The sequence below is a fragment of the Antechinus flavipes genome, chromosome 4, assembly GCF_016432865.1.
Source record: "Antechinus flavipes isolate AdamAnt ecotype Samford, QLD, Australia chromosome 4, AdamAnt_v2, whole genome shotgun sequence".
In the NCBI taxonomy this organism is placed as follows: domain Eukaryota; kingdom Metazoa; phylum Chordata; class Mammalia; order Dasyuromorphia; family Dasyuridae; genus Antechinus; species Antechinus flavipes.
In genome coordinates, this window is record NC_067401.1 from 237,044,782 (window position 1) to 237,061,133 (window position 16,352).

A 16,352-nucleotide genomic window follows, 5' to 3' on the forward strand; every position below is an offset into this window, starting at 1 on the left:
AACTGTTACCTTATTTTATGCAGTAAAACAAAGAACTTGAGAATAGATCTATACCACTTCACTGAAATAGAATGCAATGATTAATGGTGGCTATCTTGCTCACTATTTAATGTGCTTCCATATTTGCTTCTGAATTGCAGTTATGTACACAATTAATATGACTATTGACGATATGTAATCTGGTTCTCTGGATAAGTGTTCTAGTTTTACTATATAAAGGCTAAAATGAGGGTTATAGACTAAGTGCTAAAGGAATTAGTCACATGGGCACAAACTAAAATTTAAATTATATATTTCTGAATAACTATGAAGATCCTAAAATACCAGATTTTTTTAACCTTGTTATTAAATCATACAAAACATATCCCTCCAGATTATTAACAAGTGTCAAATAAATGATTATTGATTTAAATATATTACATTCTTGAAATCATACAGGAATATAAAAACATATGATGATTATTATCTTTCAGTTGTCCATGTCTTAACTTTCAAGGAAACAGTCTCAAAACAGAACAACAGCCAACTGAATAAGAGGGTTGAGTTAAGAATATTTTGGGAGTGGCAAATCAGATTTAATTTAAACTATCTTTGACTTAACATGCCTTTTTTAAGAACATGATCTGATAAATCTGAGGGCAATCTGGAGTTTTCCATATACATATGTAATTTTTACTTTCACAAAAAAATCAAATAACAAAGTCAACAAATATTTATTAAGCACCTAACAACAAAAACAAATAAGATACACACAGGTTAAATGAAGATAACAATAGAGGTAAATACTAGGATTAAGAGAGACTGGGGAAAGGCTTCTTGTAAAGGATTTTAACTGATCCTTAAAGTATGAAATGGAAACTGGAAAGCAGAAAGAGGAAGAGAATTTCAAGTATGGGGCACAGCCAGTGAAAATGAAGCTAGGAGATGGGAAATCATGTGAGAGGAACACAAAGTAAGGAAGGACATTATTGAGAATTAGAAATTGAATCACAAAGTTGCAACATACCCACCCAAAAGTTATAGTGTCAAATTGAAAACCCAGGACTTCTGACTTTCATTACCATGTTTTTAATCTGATTTGCTGCTTCCCATCTATAAATCAAATTATTCTGTGAAAAAAAAATTTATATATGTGTATATATATATATATGTGTGTGTGTGTGTGTGTGTGTATACATATATAACATACAATAATATATCACACATATTATTGTATATTATATATTATATGATATATAACACAATAATTTTATATAATAATAATATAATATAGCTATAGATATAACTCAAATGGCAAATTCTACAGTTCTTAATAAAACTGACATAACTATTCACCTGAAAAAACAAGAGAAAGAAAGATAGTTTTATTTAAAGTCTTTAATAACATATCAGGATATCTGAATGATTAAAAGTAGAACAACTTTTTAGCTATTTTACAAAAAAAAAAAATTTCCACTGAAAGCAATATTGGAAGAATAATCTATATTTTCTTTTTTAAGTAGTAGTCTCCTTTTTAAACCAGTCAAGGATAAAAGGTAAATGCTATAATTTTTTTTAAGTTCCAGGGGGAAAAAAAGTTTGTTTGTTTTTTTTTAACACAATGAGCTCTCGCTTATAAAATAGAGAAAAATCTAATCTTGAAATTTTCTCCTGTAACACAGTCTATATATAAACTATCTGAATTCAAATTCACTTATTAGAAAAAGCCTCGAGAAACAAAGGATATGAACATACAAGAGTTATATTGGCAAAAGATATTCAAGAGGTTAGAAACAAAGATGATATTACAGGATATAAGACTAAGTGTGATAAGTGATTGTGCCAAGTGAAATGATCCTCATGTGTCAAGATAAAAAGGATGATTTTTACTTTAGGTTGTTGCTTCCTTTATGAATTGATATTTCTAGAAATTAGGCACAACAGAAGGCAGTAACAAAACTAGACCAAAATAAAACAATTACACAAAGAGTAAAAGAACACAGGTTGACAGCAACAAATGCATAATCATAAATGGGCTGGAAAAGATCTCAAATTTTGTATCCCAACACTAGAACATGAGTGTAAACTATTTGCATTTTTGTTTTTCTTCCCGGCTTATTTTTACCTTTTGAATCCAATTCTTCCTGTGCAACAAGAGAATTGTTTGGTTCTGCACACATATATTGTATCTAGGATATACTATAATATATTTAACATATATAAGACAGCCTGCCATCTAGGGGTGGGGGTGAAAGGAGGGAACGTAAAAGTCAGAACAGAAGTGAGTGCAAGGGATAATGTTGTAAAAAATTATCCATGCATATGTACTGTCAATAAAAATGTGTTGTTTTTCTTCTTTAAAATATAATGGTTCTCTCTGAGGGAGAAGGTTTCTTGGGGAGGTTTTCTGGAGGCAGCTTTAGTTTCAGTTAAAAGTAATAATCACCCAAATGCAGCCAGGTGGGTTTTTTCAGATCTTTTATTGCTTCCTCCAAAATAGCCCGGTTAGTTTTCTTGGAGACCTATCTCTCTGCTTGGTTCCAAGAGCTCTTGCAGTTGTCCTTTGCCTTTGCTTTCTTCAGTCTCTAGCCAGCACCAAGGTGAAAATTGGAAATGAAATCTCCCTTGCCTCCGAGAGAGGGCTTGTGGGCTTCCTCCCAGAGTGCTCCTCTCCAATTCCTGGCAATGTTCCGAAGTAACTCACTTGACTGGCTCCCTGAAACTCTATTTATGCTCCTTCTTCAAGAGTGGGATTATGGGTTTCCTCCCAGAGTGATCTCTGGCCCTAAGAGCTTCAAGGAAGGTGTGAATTCACAAAGTTACAAAGTTAACTTGTGAACTCCAATGAGTAAAGCTGTGAACACAAGCATTGTTTCTCAGTTCCACTTAGTACCTTGTTTCTTCTGGCCTATAACATCTCCTTGTAGGATCAGAGCAATCATACTGAACCATGCTAAATTAGATAATTATTGTCTCTATCAACTCTAATGACTTAACAGTTTGTAAAGATTCCAACATAAAAAGTTATAATAAAAAAAGAATTTGTATCCCAGAAGTTCTACCTCTCATAGGAAACAGAATAAAGAAGGAAAACAGAACTATGTAATCTTACAAAAAGTGATATGGTGGATATATATGGAAATGTCCTGGATAGCAAAAATATTATAAAAAAATCACTGCTCATGTTTTCCATTTTTCTTCAGTTAGTTCCATTTTTATTTGTAAATGCCTTAAGATGACTTAACTGATCTCTTCCAGCGCTAAATCTATAATTCCATGATCGTTCATAAAATAATAGACATAAAATATGAAAAAATAGCAAAAATTATAATGATCAAAACTCATTCCTCAAGTGTAGTTTAAATTTTTTTCCCTTAATAGCAAGATTATTTAGTATTCCTCAATGCCTAATATTCTCAGGGTGACATGAAAATACAAATTTCATGAAGTGAATTTTAATAAAATAGTAGAATAAGCTTTGGGAGAGATACAAAAAAAAAAAAAAAAATCATTGGCACTTACTGTGTATGTGATAGCTGCCAGCATTCCAATCAGGGTCAGAGAACTGATGGAGAATGACAAAGCAGCTAAACCATCTGTAATTGTAAAAATAAAAAAAATACTGGTGAAAAAAATCACATAAAGTACAAATATTTATGATTATTCAATAATGTTTTTACATCATTTATAAAGAATCAAATAAATGTAATCTGCTTAGCACTCTTAGTAACTTACAAAGATGATACAAAGATAAATATTTGATCAGAAAACTTTATACATACAAATTCTTTTGTAAAAATCATTTTTAATCTATCATTAGATTGTAAAATTCCTGACAGAAAGGAATTTGTTTTTATCTTTATATCAAACCTCCCCCAACACCACCTTGAGCTAGTTCCAAAATACCATCCATATGGCTGTTGATAAATAAAATACTGAATTTCTTGCCTGAGGTTTATAGAATTGAAAAGGGAGGTGAGAAGATAAGACATTCAAAGAAAGTGTCCCCCTACTTTCCACATCCTATACCAGAGTTCCTTTAAATAATAAAACTGTAAACAAAGGTGCTAAATGAAAAGGTAAAACATAATCTTGGTATCATTCATCCCACTTCCTTCATAAACATTTCTGTAATTAAGAGTACGGTTATTTTGGAAATTATTTCAAGCATGTATCAAATGTAAAATATAATTTTCTGGAAAGCAAAGTAGATAAAAGTCCAAGGTAATAATCAAAATCCTGACTGCCTCAGTTTAGATAAGTCACTTAAATTCCCTGGGAATTAGTTTCCCGTCTATAAAATGAAGGAGTTGGACTAGATGACCTCTAAGGTCCCTTTCAAGCTCTAAATTTATGACTATGATAATATGAAAGGGCTGGGGATTCATTCTGTTTCTGGAAATGTTTTATGTGTACTATCATTATAATAGGACAAAATTGTTTTTGGAGAAATACAGCTTATTACTAAAAAAACAATAATCAGTAACGAAAGATTACCTGATAGTTTTATTTCAGAAATAAAATCGAGAACATATTCTTTCCAAGAACCCAGATATATTTTTTAAACCCTGCATAATTTTACAAATATAACTGATAAAAAAATTACACTGCTTGCAAATAATTAGTTTGGAGGATTTTAAGAATTTTGTTTTAAAGAAGAGGCATTATGGCACAGTGCAGAGAGAAGCAACATTATTATTTCTCAGGTATGTTAAAAAAATTTATCTTTACTTTTGATGACTTCATTTCCATCTATAATTTTATGATTCCACTGGCAATTTCACAAAAGACATTTATTAATTGCTATTAATTTTAAGTAAAAGGATTAATGTTATAGAGGATCATGCTATAGAGTGGTAGATTCAATCCCTGTCAGAACTACTTCTACTTTAGCAGGGACTTGTCTTATTTCAACATTATATGACTCCCAGAATTTAATAGAGTTCTGCATACATCAGACACTTAAATGCCTGATGAACAAATCAATCAGTTCTCTTACTTAGTAATTTAATGAAGTGCATTTTAATGCAAGACTAAGGATTAAAATACTAAACTAAAACTAAACTAAAAACTGTACATGGGACAGCTAGGTGACAGTAGATAAAGTATTAGGCCTAGAGTCAGGAAGAATAATATTCCTGCATTCAAATCTGGCTTCAAACACTTTCTAGTTGTGTGACCCCTAAGCAAGTCATTTAACCCTATGGTCTTAGTTCTTCAACTGCAAAACAATCTGGAGAAGGAAAGGCCAAACTATTCCACTACCCAAAATAAAAAAGAGCAAACAACAAACCCAAATGGGTTACCAAGATTCAGACACAACTGAAATGAATAAAAAGTGAATATGAGTTTCTGTAGGGACCACATATTGAACAGGAAAACCCTTAATTTTATTACTGAATTTTTATTTATTTTGCTAAATATTTCCCTAAATATTACATTTTAATCTAGTTTGAGCCATACCAAGGAGTGTTATTTTTGTTCACCTGTGTGACACCTCTGCTCTCAGGTATGGATTGGACTTGAAGAATTGAGAGCTGATGATATTCTTTCCAATTATGAAATTCTGATTCTTTGAAGTTTCTCTGGAAAACTATTACATTAATGACCTGGTACAGTTATTAGCAATATTATAAAACAATGATTCCCTTATAACCAGATAGCGCTGGAGAATGGCTCTTATTGATATAAATTTGAATCAACTAGCCATGTATATATTAAGATTAAGATCTTTATTACAGCACTTGATATAAAGATTTTCATTCTACTTTCCTAGTTCTCTTCTAATTTTAACTAGACGAGTTTTGTGTGCTCAAAAATTTTTACTTTATATAATCAAAATTGTGTATTTGTGACACTATCCAGTGAAACTTTTTGTTAATTCATAAACTTTTCTCCTAACCATAGAATTGACAAGGAGTTTGTTCCATATTCCTCTTATTTGCTTATGGTATCATACTAAATCATGTTCCCATATGGAGTTTGCTTAGTTTGCAGTATGACATGCTGGTCTAACTTAGTCACTGTCAGAATGCAGTCGTTTTCAAAACAGGTTTTCTCAAATACAGAGTTCTTGTATAGCTAATCTTTGAATTTATCAAACATTATGCTATTATGTTTATTTGCTTTTGTAAATTTATCTAATCTCTACCACTGATAAACTTTTCTATTTTTTACCCAATGCCAAAGTGTTATGATGATTATAACTTTGTAGTATAGTTTGAGACTTGGTTCTGCCAAGCTACTTTCCTTTCCGTATTTTTCCCATATTTTTTCATTAATTCCACTATAATTTTTGAAATTCCTCCAGATGAATTATTATTTTTTCTAGTTCTGTAAAGTAATGCTTTGGTAGGTTCATTATTATGAACAAGCAAATTATTTTGTAGCAATGTAATTTTTATTATATTGGCTCAGCCTACATTTGAAAAATTAAACATCAATTATCTAAATACTGTTCTGTAGCTTTCTGTTTTGATTCTCCATAGGCTAAGTATCAAAAACATATTGTTCTTCTAATTAATGTCTTTTATTGTTTTGGAGAAGTGAATTGTAAATTCACATGATCCTGGGGTACTATGAGAATTTAATTATGATGAAAATGAAGATTGGTTCTGTATCATTTTCTTACTGATAATATTTATAATTAATTGATTTTTCCCCCTATAATGGCTTAAAAACGGATTCTTTGTTTCATAACTTAGTTCAGAATTTGGCTGGCCTGGAAAGTGTTCTAAATCCACTTCTGCTAATGAGTGATCTATTCTTAAATCAAGGAATTTTGCTAACTTTGGGGATGTCTGTGAAAGCAAAGGTATCAGGCCTGGTATCTCTGCCAAGTTATCCTTCAAGCATATCTTGTTTGTCGTCTAAAATTTGGGTTTATCTTATATCTGAACTAAAATAATGAGCACTTTTTAGTTTCAAAAAAGAAAAAGGGGAGGGAATGTTGTTAGCCCCCATTACCAAACTTCTAGTCAATCATGTTGTCCTGGGCACCTCAGCTCTGCAACCAGTCATGTTGCCCTTTATCCCATGATGTCATATACTTAACTCTATTCTTTGTTTTGTACTTCCAAAATCCCAAATTGGGAACTGTCCTCTTGCTTATAGTCTTTGGTATTAATGGAAGCAAACCACTAACCTATTTATTGGCAGATAATATATCCTTGCTAATAAATTTTTTTTTTTTTTTTTGGCTTGGAGATCTACCTGTTTACCCTTTTGTTAAATTCCAATTATTACAATGGCTTGTTCAATTTTTTTTTAAAATACGGTTATCGAAATACTTTATTTCCTGTTCAGTTAATCTAGACAATTTACATATTTGTAAATATTCACACATTTCATTTTAATTGTCAATTTCACTGGCATGTATTTGTTCAAAATAGATACTAATAATTTTTCTAATTTCTTAACTGGTTGTGAATTCAACTTCATTTTTTGATAATGGTAATTTAGGTTTTTTTTTTCTTTTTCTTAATCAAATTATTTAATGGCTTATCCTAAAAAAAAAAATTCTGAGTTTTATTTATAAATCCAATGGTTTTGCTTTCAATTTGGTTAATCTCTCCCTTGGTTTCAAGAATTTTAATTGCTTTGCTATCTAGTTTAGTTGCACAACCAATTTGCTGATGGATGCTTTCTCTTATTGATGAAAAGTGTTTAGAAGTATAATTCCTCCCCCCCCCCCCCCATAACTGCTTTGGCTATTATGTCGATATGCTTATCTTGTCATTATCTTTAATGAAACTGACTTTCTCTGAATTGTTCTTTTGACTCATCCATTCATAGGTCTATCTAAATATCTATATACAATGCATGTATATATACAAATGCTGTATTATATACGTATACTGATTTAATCACACAAAAGTCATCATCTCAACCTTCCATCTAACCTTCTCTTTTTCTGTCTCAAGAACACAAGAAAATTGAAAACCATTAAATACATAGTCATTTAAAACACCTTTTCATATGGGCAATGTAAAAAGAAAAGTTTCATTCTCCATTTAAGTTCTTTATGTCTCTATCAGAAGGGACACTGAATGTTACATCATTACTCTTTTGGAATCATTTTTTGTCATTACATTTATAAGAATTATGCAGAGAAAGTAGAAACTGAAGGGTATCTATCAGTTGGAGAATGGCTGAATAAGTTATGGTAATATGAATGTTATGGATTATTATTGTTCTATAAGAAACAATCAGCAGGCTGATTTCAGAGAGGCTTGAAGAGACTTAAATTAACTGACGCTGTGAAGTGAGCAGAACCAGGAGATCATTGTACACTGCAACAGCAAAATTATGTGATGATCAAATATGATGAATGTGGCTCTTTTTAACAAAATGAGATGATTCAGGCCAGTTCCAACAGTCGTGTGATGAAGAGAACTATCTGTACCCAGAAAAGGGACTGTGGGAACTGAGTATGGATCACAACATAGTATTTTCAGTCTTATTGTTGTTGTTTGCTTACATTTTGTTTTCTTTCTCATTTTTTTACCTTTTTGATCTGATTTTTCTTGTACAGCATGATTATTGTGTTGATATGTATAAAAGAACTGCATATGTTTAACATGTATTAGATTATTGACATTTAGGAGAGGGGGTAAGGGAAAGGAAGGGAAAAAATTGGGAACATAAGGTTTTGCAAGAGTGAATGTTGAAAATTATCCATGCATGTCTTGAAAACAAAAAGGTTTAATAAAATAAAGAATTAAGCATAGTAGTATTCCGTTACATTTATTATGCCAAAATCTGTTAATTGATCCCCCAATTTTAGGCCCCCCATTAAAATTCTTCTGACATCTCAAAAAGTTATATTTATTTATATTCTTGAGTGTGTTTAGAACTAATTCCTCCTTTATCTTCTCTCCATATAATTCCCATTGCTTTTTTCCCCTTTCCTTCCTATTTCTCTACTAAATAAAATGCATTTCTGCAGCCAACTCTGTGTATGTACGTTTTTCCTTCTTTTGGGTGGATTAGATGAGTAAATTTCAACATTCCTACCTCAGTTCCCTTAGTCCACTTTGACTCGGGCATCATCCAATAAGTGATTAAGGCTAGGCTAGAACAGAAATGAACTAGAGAATAGTGTAATTTAAAAAGCCAAGATACTGACAACTGATCAATTACTTCCTAACAAAGAGAGGGAAAAGAGTTGGAAGCAGTGTAAGATTTTATATATATATATATATATATATATATTTTGGCTCAAAGATCACTGCAGACAGCGGCTATAGTCATGAAACTAAAAGACCCTTGTTCCTTGAAAGGAAAATTTTGGCAAATCTGGATAAATCTGGATAGTGTACTACAAAGCAGGGAATCACCTTGCTGACAAAGGTCTGTACAGTCAAAGTTATCCTTTTTCTAGTAATAATGTATGGTTACAAGAGATGGACTGTAAGGAAAGCTGAGTGCCAAAAAATTTACCCTTTTTAACTGTGATAGTGGAGAAGATTTTTGAGAGTTCCTTCGAAAGTAAGGAAATGAAATCAGCCAATATTTAAAGAAACTAATTCAGACTATTCACAGCAAGATCAAATACTTTAAATACTTTAGCCACAAAATGAAAAGATAGGACTCATTAGAAAAGACTCTGATGGTAAGAAAGACTGAAGCAAAAGGAAAAGAGGACCGCAGAAAATGAGATGGGTAGAAAGTATCACAGAAACAAGGAACTTGGATAGATTTTGAGAGGTAGTGGAGGAGAACAACCTGATGTGCTATGAGGTCCACAATCATGGAGAGTTAAACATAAATGAACAATTGAAAACAACATAGCTTTGGTCTCTTCATCAGGAATGCTTAAAAGTTCTTGTTTTTTTAAAAGTCATAGAATTATATGCAATTTTGCTTTAAAAGTTATTCTTGACTATAAAAGCCTATTGTCTTTTATCTTCTGGAATATCACATTTCAAATTCTCTACTCCTAACTATGGCTCACTCCTTGGTACTTGAATTCTTCTGGTATTGTGCACTTTTTAGAAGTTTGCATAAGTTTTGTAAAGGGAAGCTTGCTTTGTTGCTTCCTACCATTAGGCGACCTTTGCCCCATCTCAACTTACCTAAAAAAACACAAATTAATATAGTGCTTACTAAGCGCCAGACACTGCATTATATGCTCTTCATAAATATTAACTCATTTGATCCTCATAATATCCCGGGAGAATAGGTGCTATTATCCCATTTTACAGTTGATAAAACCGAGGCAAACAGAGATTAAGTGACTTGCCCAGCTGTACAGCCAGTTAGCATCTGAGACTACATTTGAATTCAGGACCTAGTGATTGCAGGCACAGAACTTTATCCATTACATTACCAGTTGTCATACATTCCCATTTGAATGAAAATGAATTTTTAAAATGCATTTAATATTTCTTCTTTTAAGCATTTGTTGGTGAGGCTTTTATGGACATTTTCCAATTTTTCCAACAATTTTTGTGAAATAGTGAGTTCTCATACTTGAAGTTGGGGTCTTTGAATCTATCAAACATTAGTCTAGCTAGATCCAGTACGATAGACAACTCACCATGTTATTAATAGAACATCATGGAACATTCAAAAATATATAACAACAAATTATAGATCAAGAAAAGTATATGTTCTCTTTTGTTTCATATTTCTTTCCTGTTTTTCTTAATGTTTTTTAAATAAAATAAATTTTTAGAAAAAATTTTAAAAAGCAAATTCAAAATTCAAAAATCTTGCTCTTCAAAATGGTTAGATCATTTCACAATTCCAACTACCAATGGATTAGTGTCCCAGTTTTCTCACATCCTCTCCAACATTCATTATTATCTTTTCCTGTCATCATAGCCAATTTGAGAGGTATATGGTAGTACTTCAGAGTTGTCTTAATTTGCATTTCTCTGATCAACATTGATTTAAAGCATTTTTTAATATGAAACGGTTTAATTTCTTCATCTGAAAATTGTTCATATCCTTTGACCATTTATCAATTGGGGAATAGCTTGTATTCTTATAAATTTGAGTCAATTCTCTATATATTTTAGAAATGAGGCCTTTATCAGAATGTAAAATTTTTTCCCCAGTTTTCTGCTTTCCTTCTAAAGTTTCTGCATTGGTTTTGTTGGTACAAAAACTTTTTAACTTAATATAATCAAAATTATCCATCTGGCATTTCATAATATATCCTAGCTCTTCTTTGGCCACAAATTTCTTCCTTCTCCACAGATCTGAGAGGTAGACTATTCTTTGTTCTTCTAACTTGCTTGTAGTGTTACTCTTTATGTCTAAATTATGAACCCATTTTGTCCTTATCTTGAAATAAGCTGTTAGATGTTGGACAATGCCTAATTTCTGCATACTATTTTCCAATTTTTCCATCAATTTTTGTTAAATAGTGAGTTCTTATACCTGAAGGTTAGGGTTTTTGTGCTTATCAAACATTAGATTATTATTTTCCCTTGAGATTCTAAAACAGGTTCTTAGCAACAGAGTAGGAAGAGAGAAGCAAAGGTAGCTTATAACAAAGGATAACTAAAATACAATAGAAGGAATGTAAAGATAGCTAATTTTACATTAAAAGCTAGGAGTTAGGCCAATTCAGACAAGATTGTAATAAACTATAACTGCTAAATTTCCAGTACCCTAACCAGTATTCAAATGTCTTAAAAAAATAAAACAAATCCAAAGAAATTAATAATTTACTTTACCAAAAGAATCAGGTATCTATATCCAGTACGGTCTTTATTACTTTGTCTAGTAGACACTATCTCTGTTTTTATTGCTAATAGCAAGATATTAAAAGACAGCAATTTACAAGATGAGAGAATTGGAAAGTCATACACTTAAGCCTCCAAACCAATCACAGAATGAGAGAAGTTCTAATTAATAGAGAAAGAATCTATCTATTAAAAAGAGATTGTCATATATACAATTATTAAGTTTGTAATGTTTATAAGATCATTAAATAGGATGATTCCTATGCTGAAAGATACGTATTTCTGTGCCATAGTTTTAACATTAATATACTACAGAGTTATTTTCAATATTTAAACTTCTCTCTTCTATGATAAAGACCATACCCATTCCTAATTTAGATCCTTCAACAAATATTTATCAATTACTATGTGCCTGGTACAATGTTAGACATTGGAAAAAGATAAAAAGTTTGGGCAACACAGTTCCTACTCTCATAGAATTCAGATTAATATTAAAAAATAATAAGTAGGTCCAGAAATTTAGAGTTACAAGGATCATAGAATCAAAGAAATCTTATTAGAAGTGAATAAGATGTTACCTAGTTCAAGTCTCCCATTTTTTAGATAAGGAAAGAGAAGCACCAAGATGTTAAGTGACTTGCATACAGTAACACATATAACAAATAAAAGTGGGATTTTTAATTAAAGAGTCTTTATGCCATCAATAAATATCAAGAGTACTGAAATAAATGTGTCACAAATCACAAAATAGGATACTTTTTATTTTTAATAATTTATATATAATATATATAGTACACATAATTATGACTGTTATAGATCTATTACTCTTGTTAGTTATTCTTTAAAAAAAATACTTACGACTACTTCCAAGTTCTTCAAACAGAAATTTTACTTTCTCCCACTCCGTAGAATTTTTGTTAGGAACATTCAAAGGAACAAAAGCACTATAAACAAATAAATAAAAAAGCACACGTTAATGTATTTTAATATATAAGATTTAATTACAATAGTTATTAAAATAAATATTACTAATGATTATTTCCATGAGAAAGCATCCCACCAAAAAGAAAAGAAAATCAATTCAAAAGTAAAGAAACAAAGAGGAAAAAATTTCCTCTAACAAACTTCATTATGATAAAAAATTAACATACTGTCAAAACTTTTCTTCTACTTCAATCTATTTTACATTTCTGTGAATTTGCACTCCTTTAACATTTCATACTCTTATACAATCTATTTCTCATTAAAATACTTTTTAAATACCAGAATTATATGAATTGCCAAAATATGAAGGAATAAGTAGTGTAAATGGATTTCACCCATTTATAGAATAGCCCAAAATACTTTTTAAATACCAGAATTATATGAATTGCCAAAATATGAAGGAATAAGTAGTGTAAATGGATTTCACCCATTTATAGAATAGCCCTTCAATTCTTTCTTGGCTACACTGAAAGTGCATAGAAAGAAAAAGTCATAATGTTCTAGTTAAGACTGGAAAGAAGGAGAAGGTGACAGTTGAGCTTCATTACTACTAAGCAGTTCCAACAAATCTCACCTGCAGTAATTCATTCTCCACCACAATTGTTTTAAGACTTTTCCCCAACTCTCCCACTAATGCCCCCTCATAGTCATCAGTACGCACACAAGAAATTTTTTCTTTGCCACCCTGAAAGTATTTTATAATGCCTCTCATATGTTATGCTATGCTTGTGAATGAGACAGGGAGATAAGGACTAAATGATAATACATTTGGATGTTTTTTACAACTACTAGGATAATCGGATCCAGAAAATAGTCATCAGTAAGTACAAATTTTTTAAAACACACACACACACACACACACACACACACACACACTATACATCAAATTTAATTTTAAAAATTATTTTTATTTTTGTTCAAGGCAGGTCTCTTGTATAGTATCTACTATAACACACACACACACACACACACACACACACACTCTATACATCAAATTTAATTTTAAAAATTATTTTTATTTTTGTTCAAGGCAGGTCTCTTGTATAGTATCTACTATAATGTCCTTGATCCTGAGCTACTCAACATTTTTAATCAATTACTTCAAAGTGTGCATACTCTTTTATAAAATTTATCGATAGCATAAAACTTGATGGAATAGTTAAAACTATGGATGATTGAATTCAAATCTAAAAAGATCTCAGTAGGCTAGAATGATATGCCACATAAATGAAATTTAATAACATTAAATGTGAAGAATGGTGATTTCTGATTTAGAAGGTGATGTGTAAAATAAGGACTTTTCTCTGATCTAAGACTACAATGTGTTTCAGGATAATCCTGTAGTGAAAAGTGTGAGGACTTCATGATGGCCAAATCAAAATATGTGCATTATCATCTCCTAATGAAAATTTCCCACCCATAATGAAGGTTAGCAAATTAAATTTTTTTCCAAAATTAGGATCCCTAAGCTCTCAAGGTTATTTGTTTTGTTTTTATATTTTTGTTTGTTTGTTTGTTTTGCTGAGGCAATTGGGTTTAAGTGACACATCTAAGAGTCCTAAGTGTCTGAGGTCAAATTTGAACTCAAATCTTGACTTCAGGCTGATATTCTATCCATTGAATCATCTGGCTGCCCCAATATATGTTTACTTTTCTACCTTTTATTTTATAACACAATTATTTCTGGTTATCCTGTTTCTTCCTCCCCAATGTAAGCCTTCCCTCATGACTCTCCTCTACCCAATTCCCCAACCTCACACACAAGAAGTGAGGCAAAACAAATAGAGCATCTATGTCAACATATGCAACATCACACACACATTGGTCCCATGCCAAATTCCTATTTTTCCAGCAAAAGAAGGAAAATGAATTTTCTCATCTCTTCTCTGGAACTAAGATTAGTCAGTATTCATTCAATTTTATGAGCTTTCACTGCCATCACAATAGATATTGGGCATATTTATTATTTCACTCTCAACAAGTCAGTTAAGCGAGAAGCATAATAAGATCTTCTATTATTCTCTGCATCTTTAAGTTAGATGTGAAATGGTAAAGCTGTGATTCATTGTTAAATTTCATCAATGAAAACCTTCTTTTTCTTCCCTAATAATATCCTCAAAGATACCTACCCTTAATGTACAAAAGGATGTCTTAATTACTGATGCTCCCTATTCTTTTTTAGGTTATTAAGGTCTGACACTTTTCCCATACTTCTAATAAGTTCACATTCTTCAAGTATTTTGTATGTCAATATATCAAAAGTCTGACAATCACTAGTATAAACCGTTTTTGTACACACTAAATCAAATGAGGCTCTTTTTTTCTTCATTCTCTTCAATGTCTTTCTAATTCCTCCACTATAATGTCAGGGATCAAATGTGGAATCCCATAGCTGTTGATGGAAAAAACAATTATTAATGTGTTTTTTTCCTTCTGTCTGTAGTCCTCTTTATTGGGGGGATAACCCTGTTAGAGCAATAATGCTTACTCTGGAGTCCAAGTACCACCAGGAAGTCTAAATATAAATTTCAGATGTCTTTACAATTGAATGAGTGGGAAAAAACACATTTTATTTTATTATAATTGGTTCACATTATGACTGTATTCATTTTACTTTATGCATTGTAAAACATTATTCTGAGAAGTGGTCCATAGACTTAACATTGAAAAAAGGGTCTAAGACACAAAAAATGATTAAGAATCCCTGGCTTAGACATCTTGCCAAACTTTCTTTAAACTGGGTTTATTCTCTCTCTCCATTATAAGATAATACTGATCACAATCATCTATCACCCTACTTCAGGAGATTTTATATAACCAATATACTAACCCAATATAACCTTTGGCATATATCTCTCTCCTTTTGGCAAAGAAAGATATTTACTTAAAAGAGTATTGGTCTCCTTGTGGAAATAAATTACTCAGTGTAAACTACATTTCTAATTTATTCTTCCAGAAGCATATTTTCTGATATTTCTCTTCATGCTCATCTTTATCCAATCTTGCAGTAAAATCACCAAGTATTAATGTACATAAGTGATTTGATTGGGGGCAAGAATGTTATCAAGTTCTTTAGACTTCTCTACATGAGTCAATGTACTATTGGCGTATAATTTGCAGGTACCCTAATGGTGGCCTTATTACAAGTATTTGTCAATAGTAGTATAATATTTGACCAAAGAAGTCATGACTAACACCTTTCTTTGGCTCTCCAGGTACCATGTGAAGCTACACGTCTCATTAGCTACAATTTACTTCTACAAATTTCAATTATAGCAAAAATGCCAATACTTATATAGTTCAGCTTCCCCCATGATGTTATTTTATTTTGAATTTTTATTATCTTCAATTTGAATGCAGTAATTGATTCACACACATATGTTTATTTATATACATATAAATCTATTTTTAAGGTATATAATAATCTCTTATATGGAAAAATTATTCTGCCTTTCATATTTCAGTTAAATCTCAGTGAAGTTTCTAGCACTAATCACCAAAAAACCCCTAACTTACATTTGAACTAATAACTAAATCGAGAGTTCACATTTAAAGTACTTTAAAGTTTCCAAAATAATTTACTTCTTTTACAACCTTGTGGTTGGATAATAGCACAATGTATTTCATAAAGCTTAAATCCCTATAAATAAATGAACTGTCATATTTATTTTATAGGTGACAATAACATAGTTA

The 16,352-nt window shown here is 31.1% G+C and overlaps 1 protein-coding gene across 1 annotated transcript in view; it reads right to left on the reverse strand.

Moving 5' to 3' along the window:
* LMBRD1 (LMBR1 domain containing 1) overlaps positions 1 to 16,352 on the reverse strand; it is a 181,967-nt gene that overhangs the window by 106,471 nt on the left and 59,144 nt on the right. Inside the window, exons 6-7 of the mRNA XM_051997214.1 lie at positions 12,534 to 12,619; positions 3,502 to 3,575 (exon numbers count right to left, since the gene is read on the reverse strand). Coding sequence (XP_051853174.1) covers positions 3,502 to 3,575; positions 12,534 to 12,619 — 160 coding nt within the window. The remainder of the gene's footprint in view (positions 1 to 3,501; positions 3,576 to 12,533; positions 12,620 to 16,352) is intronic.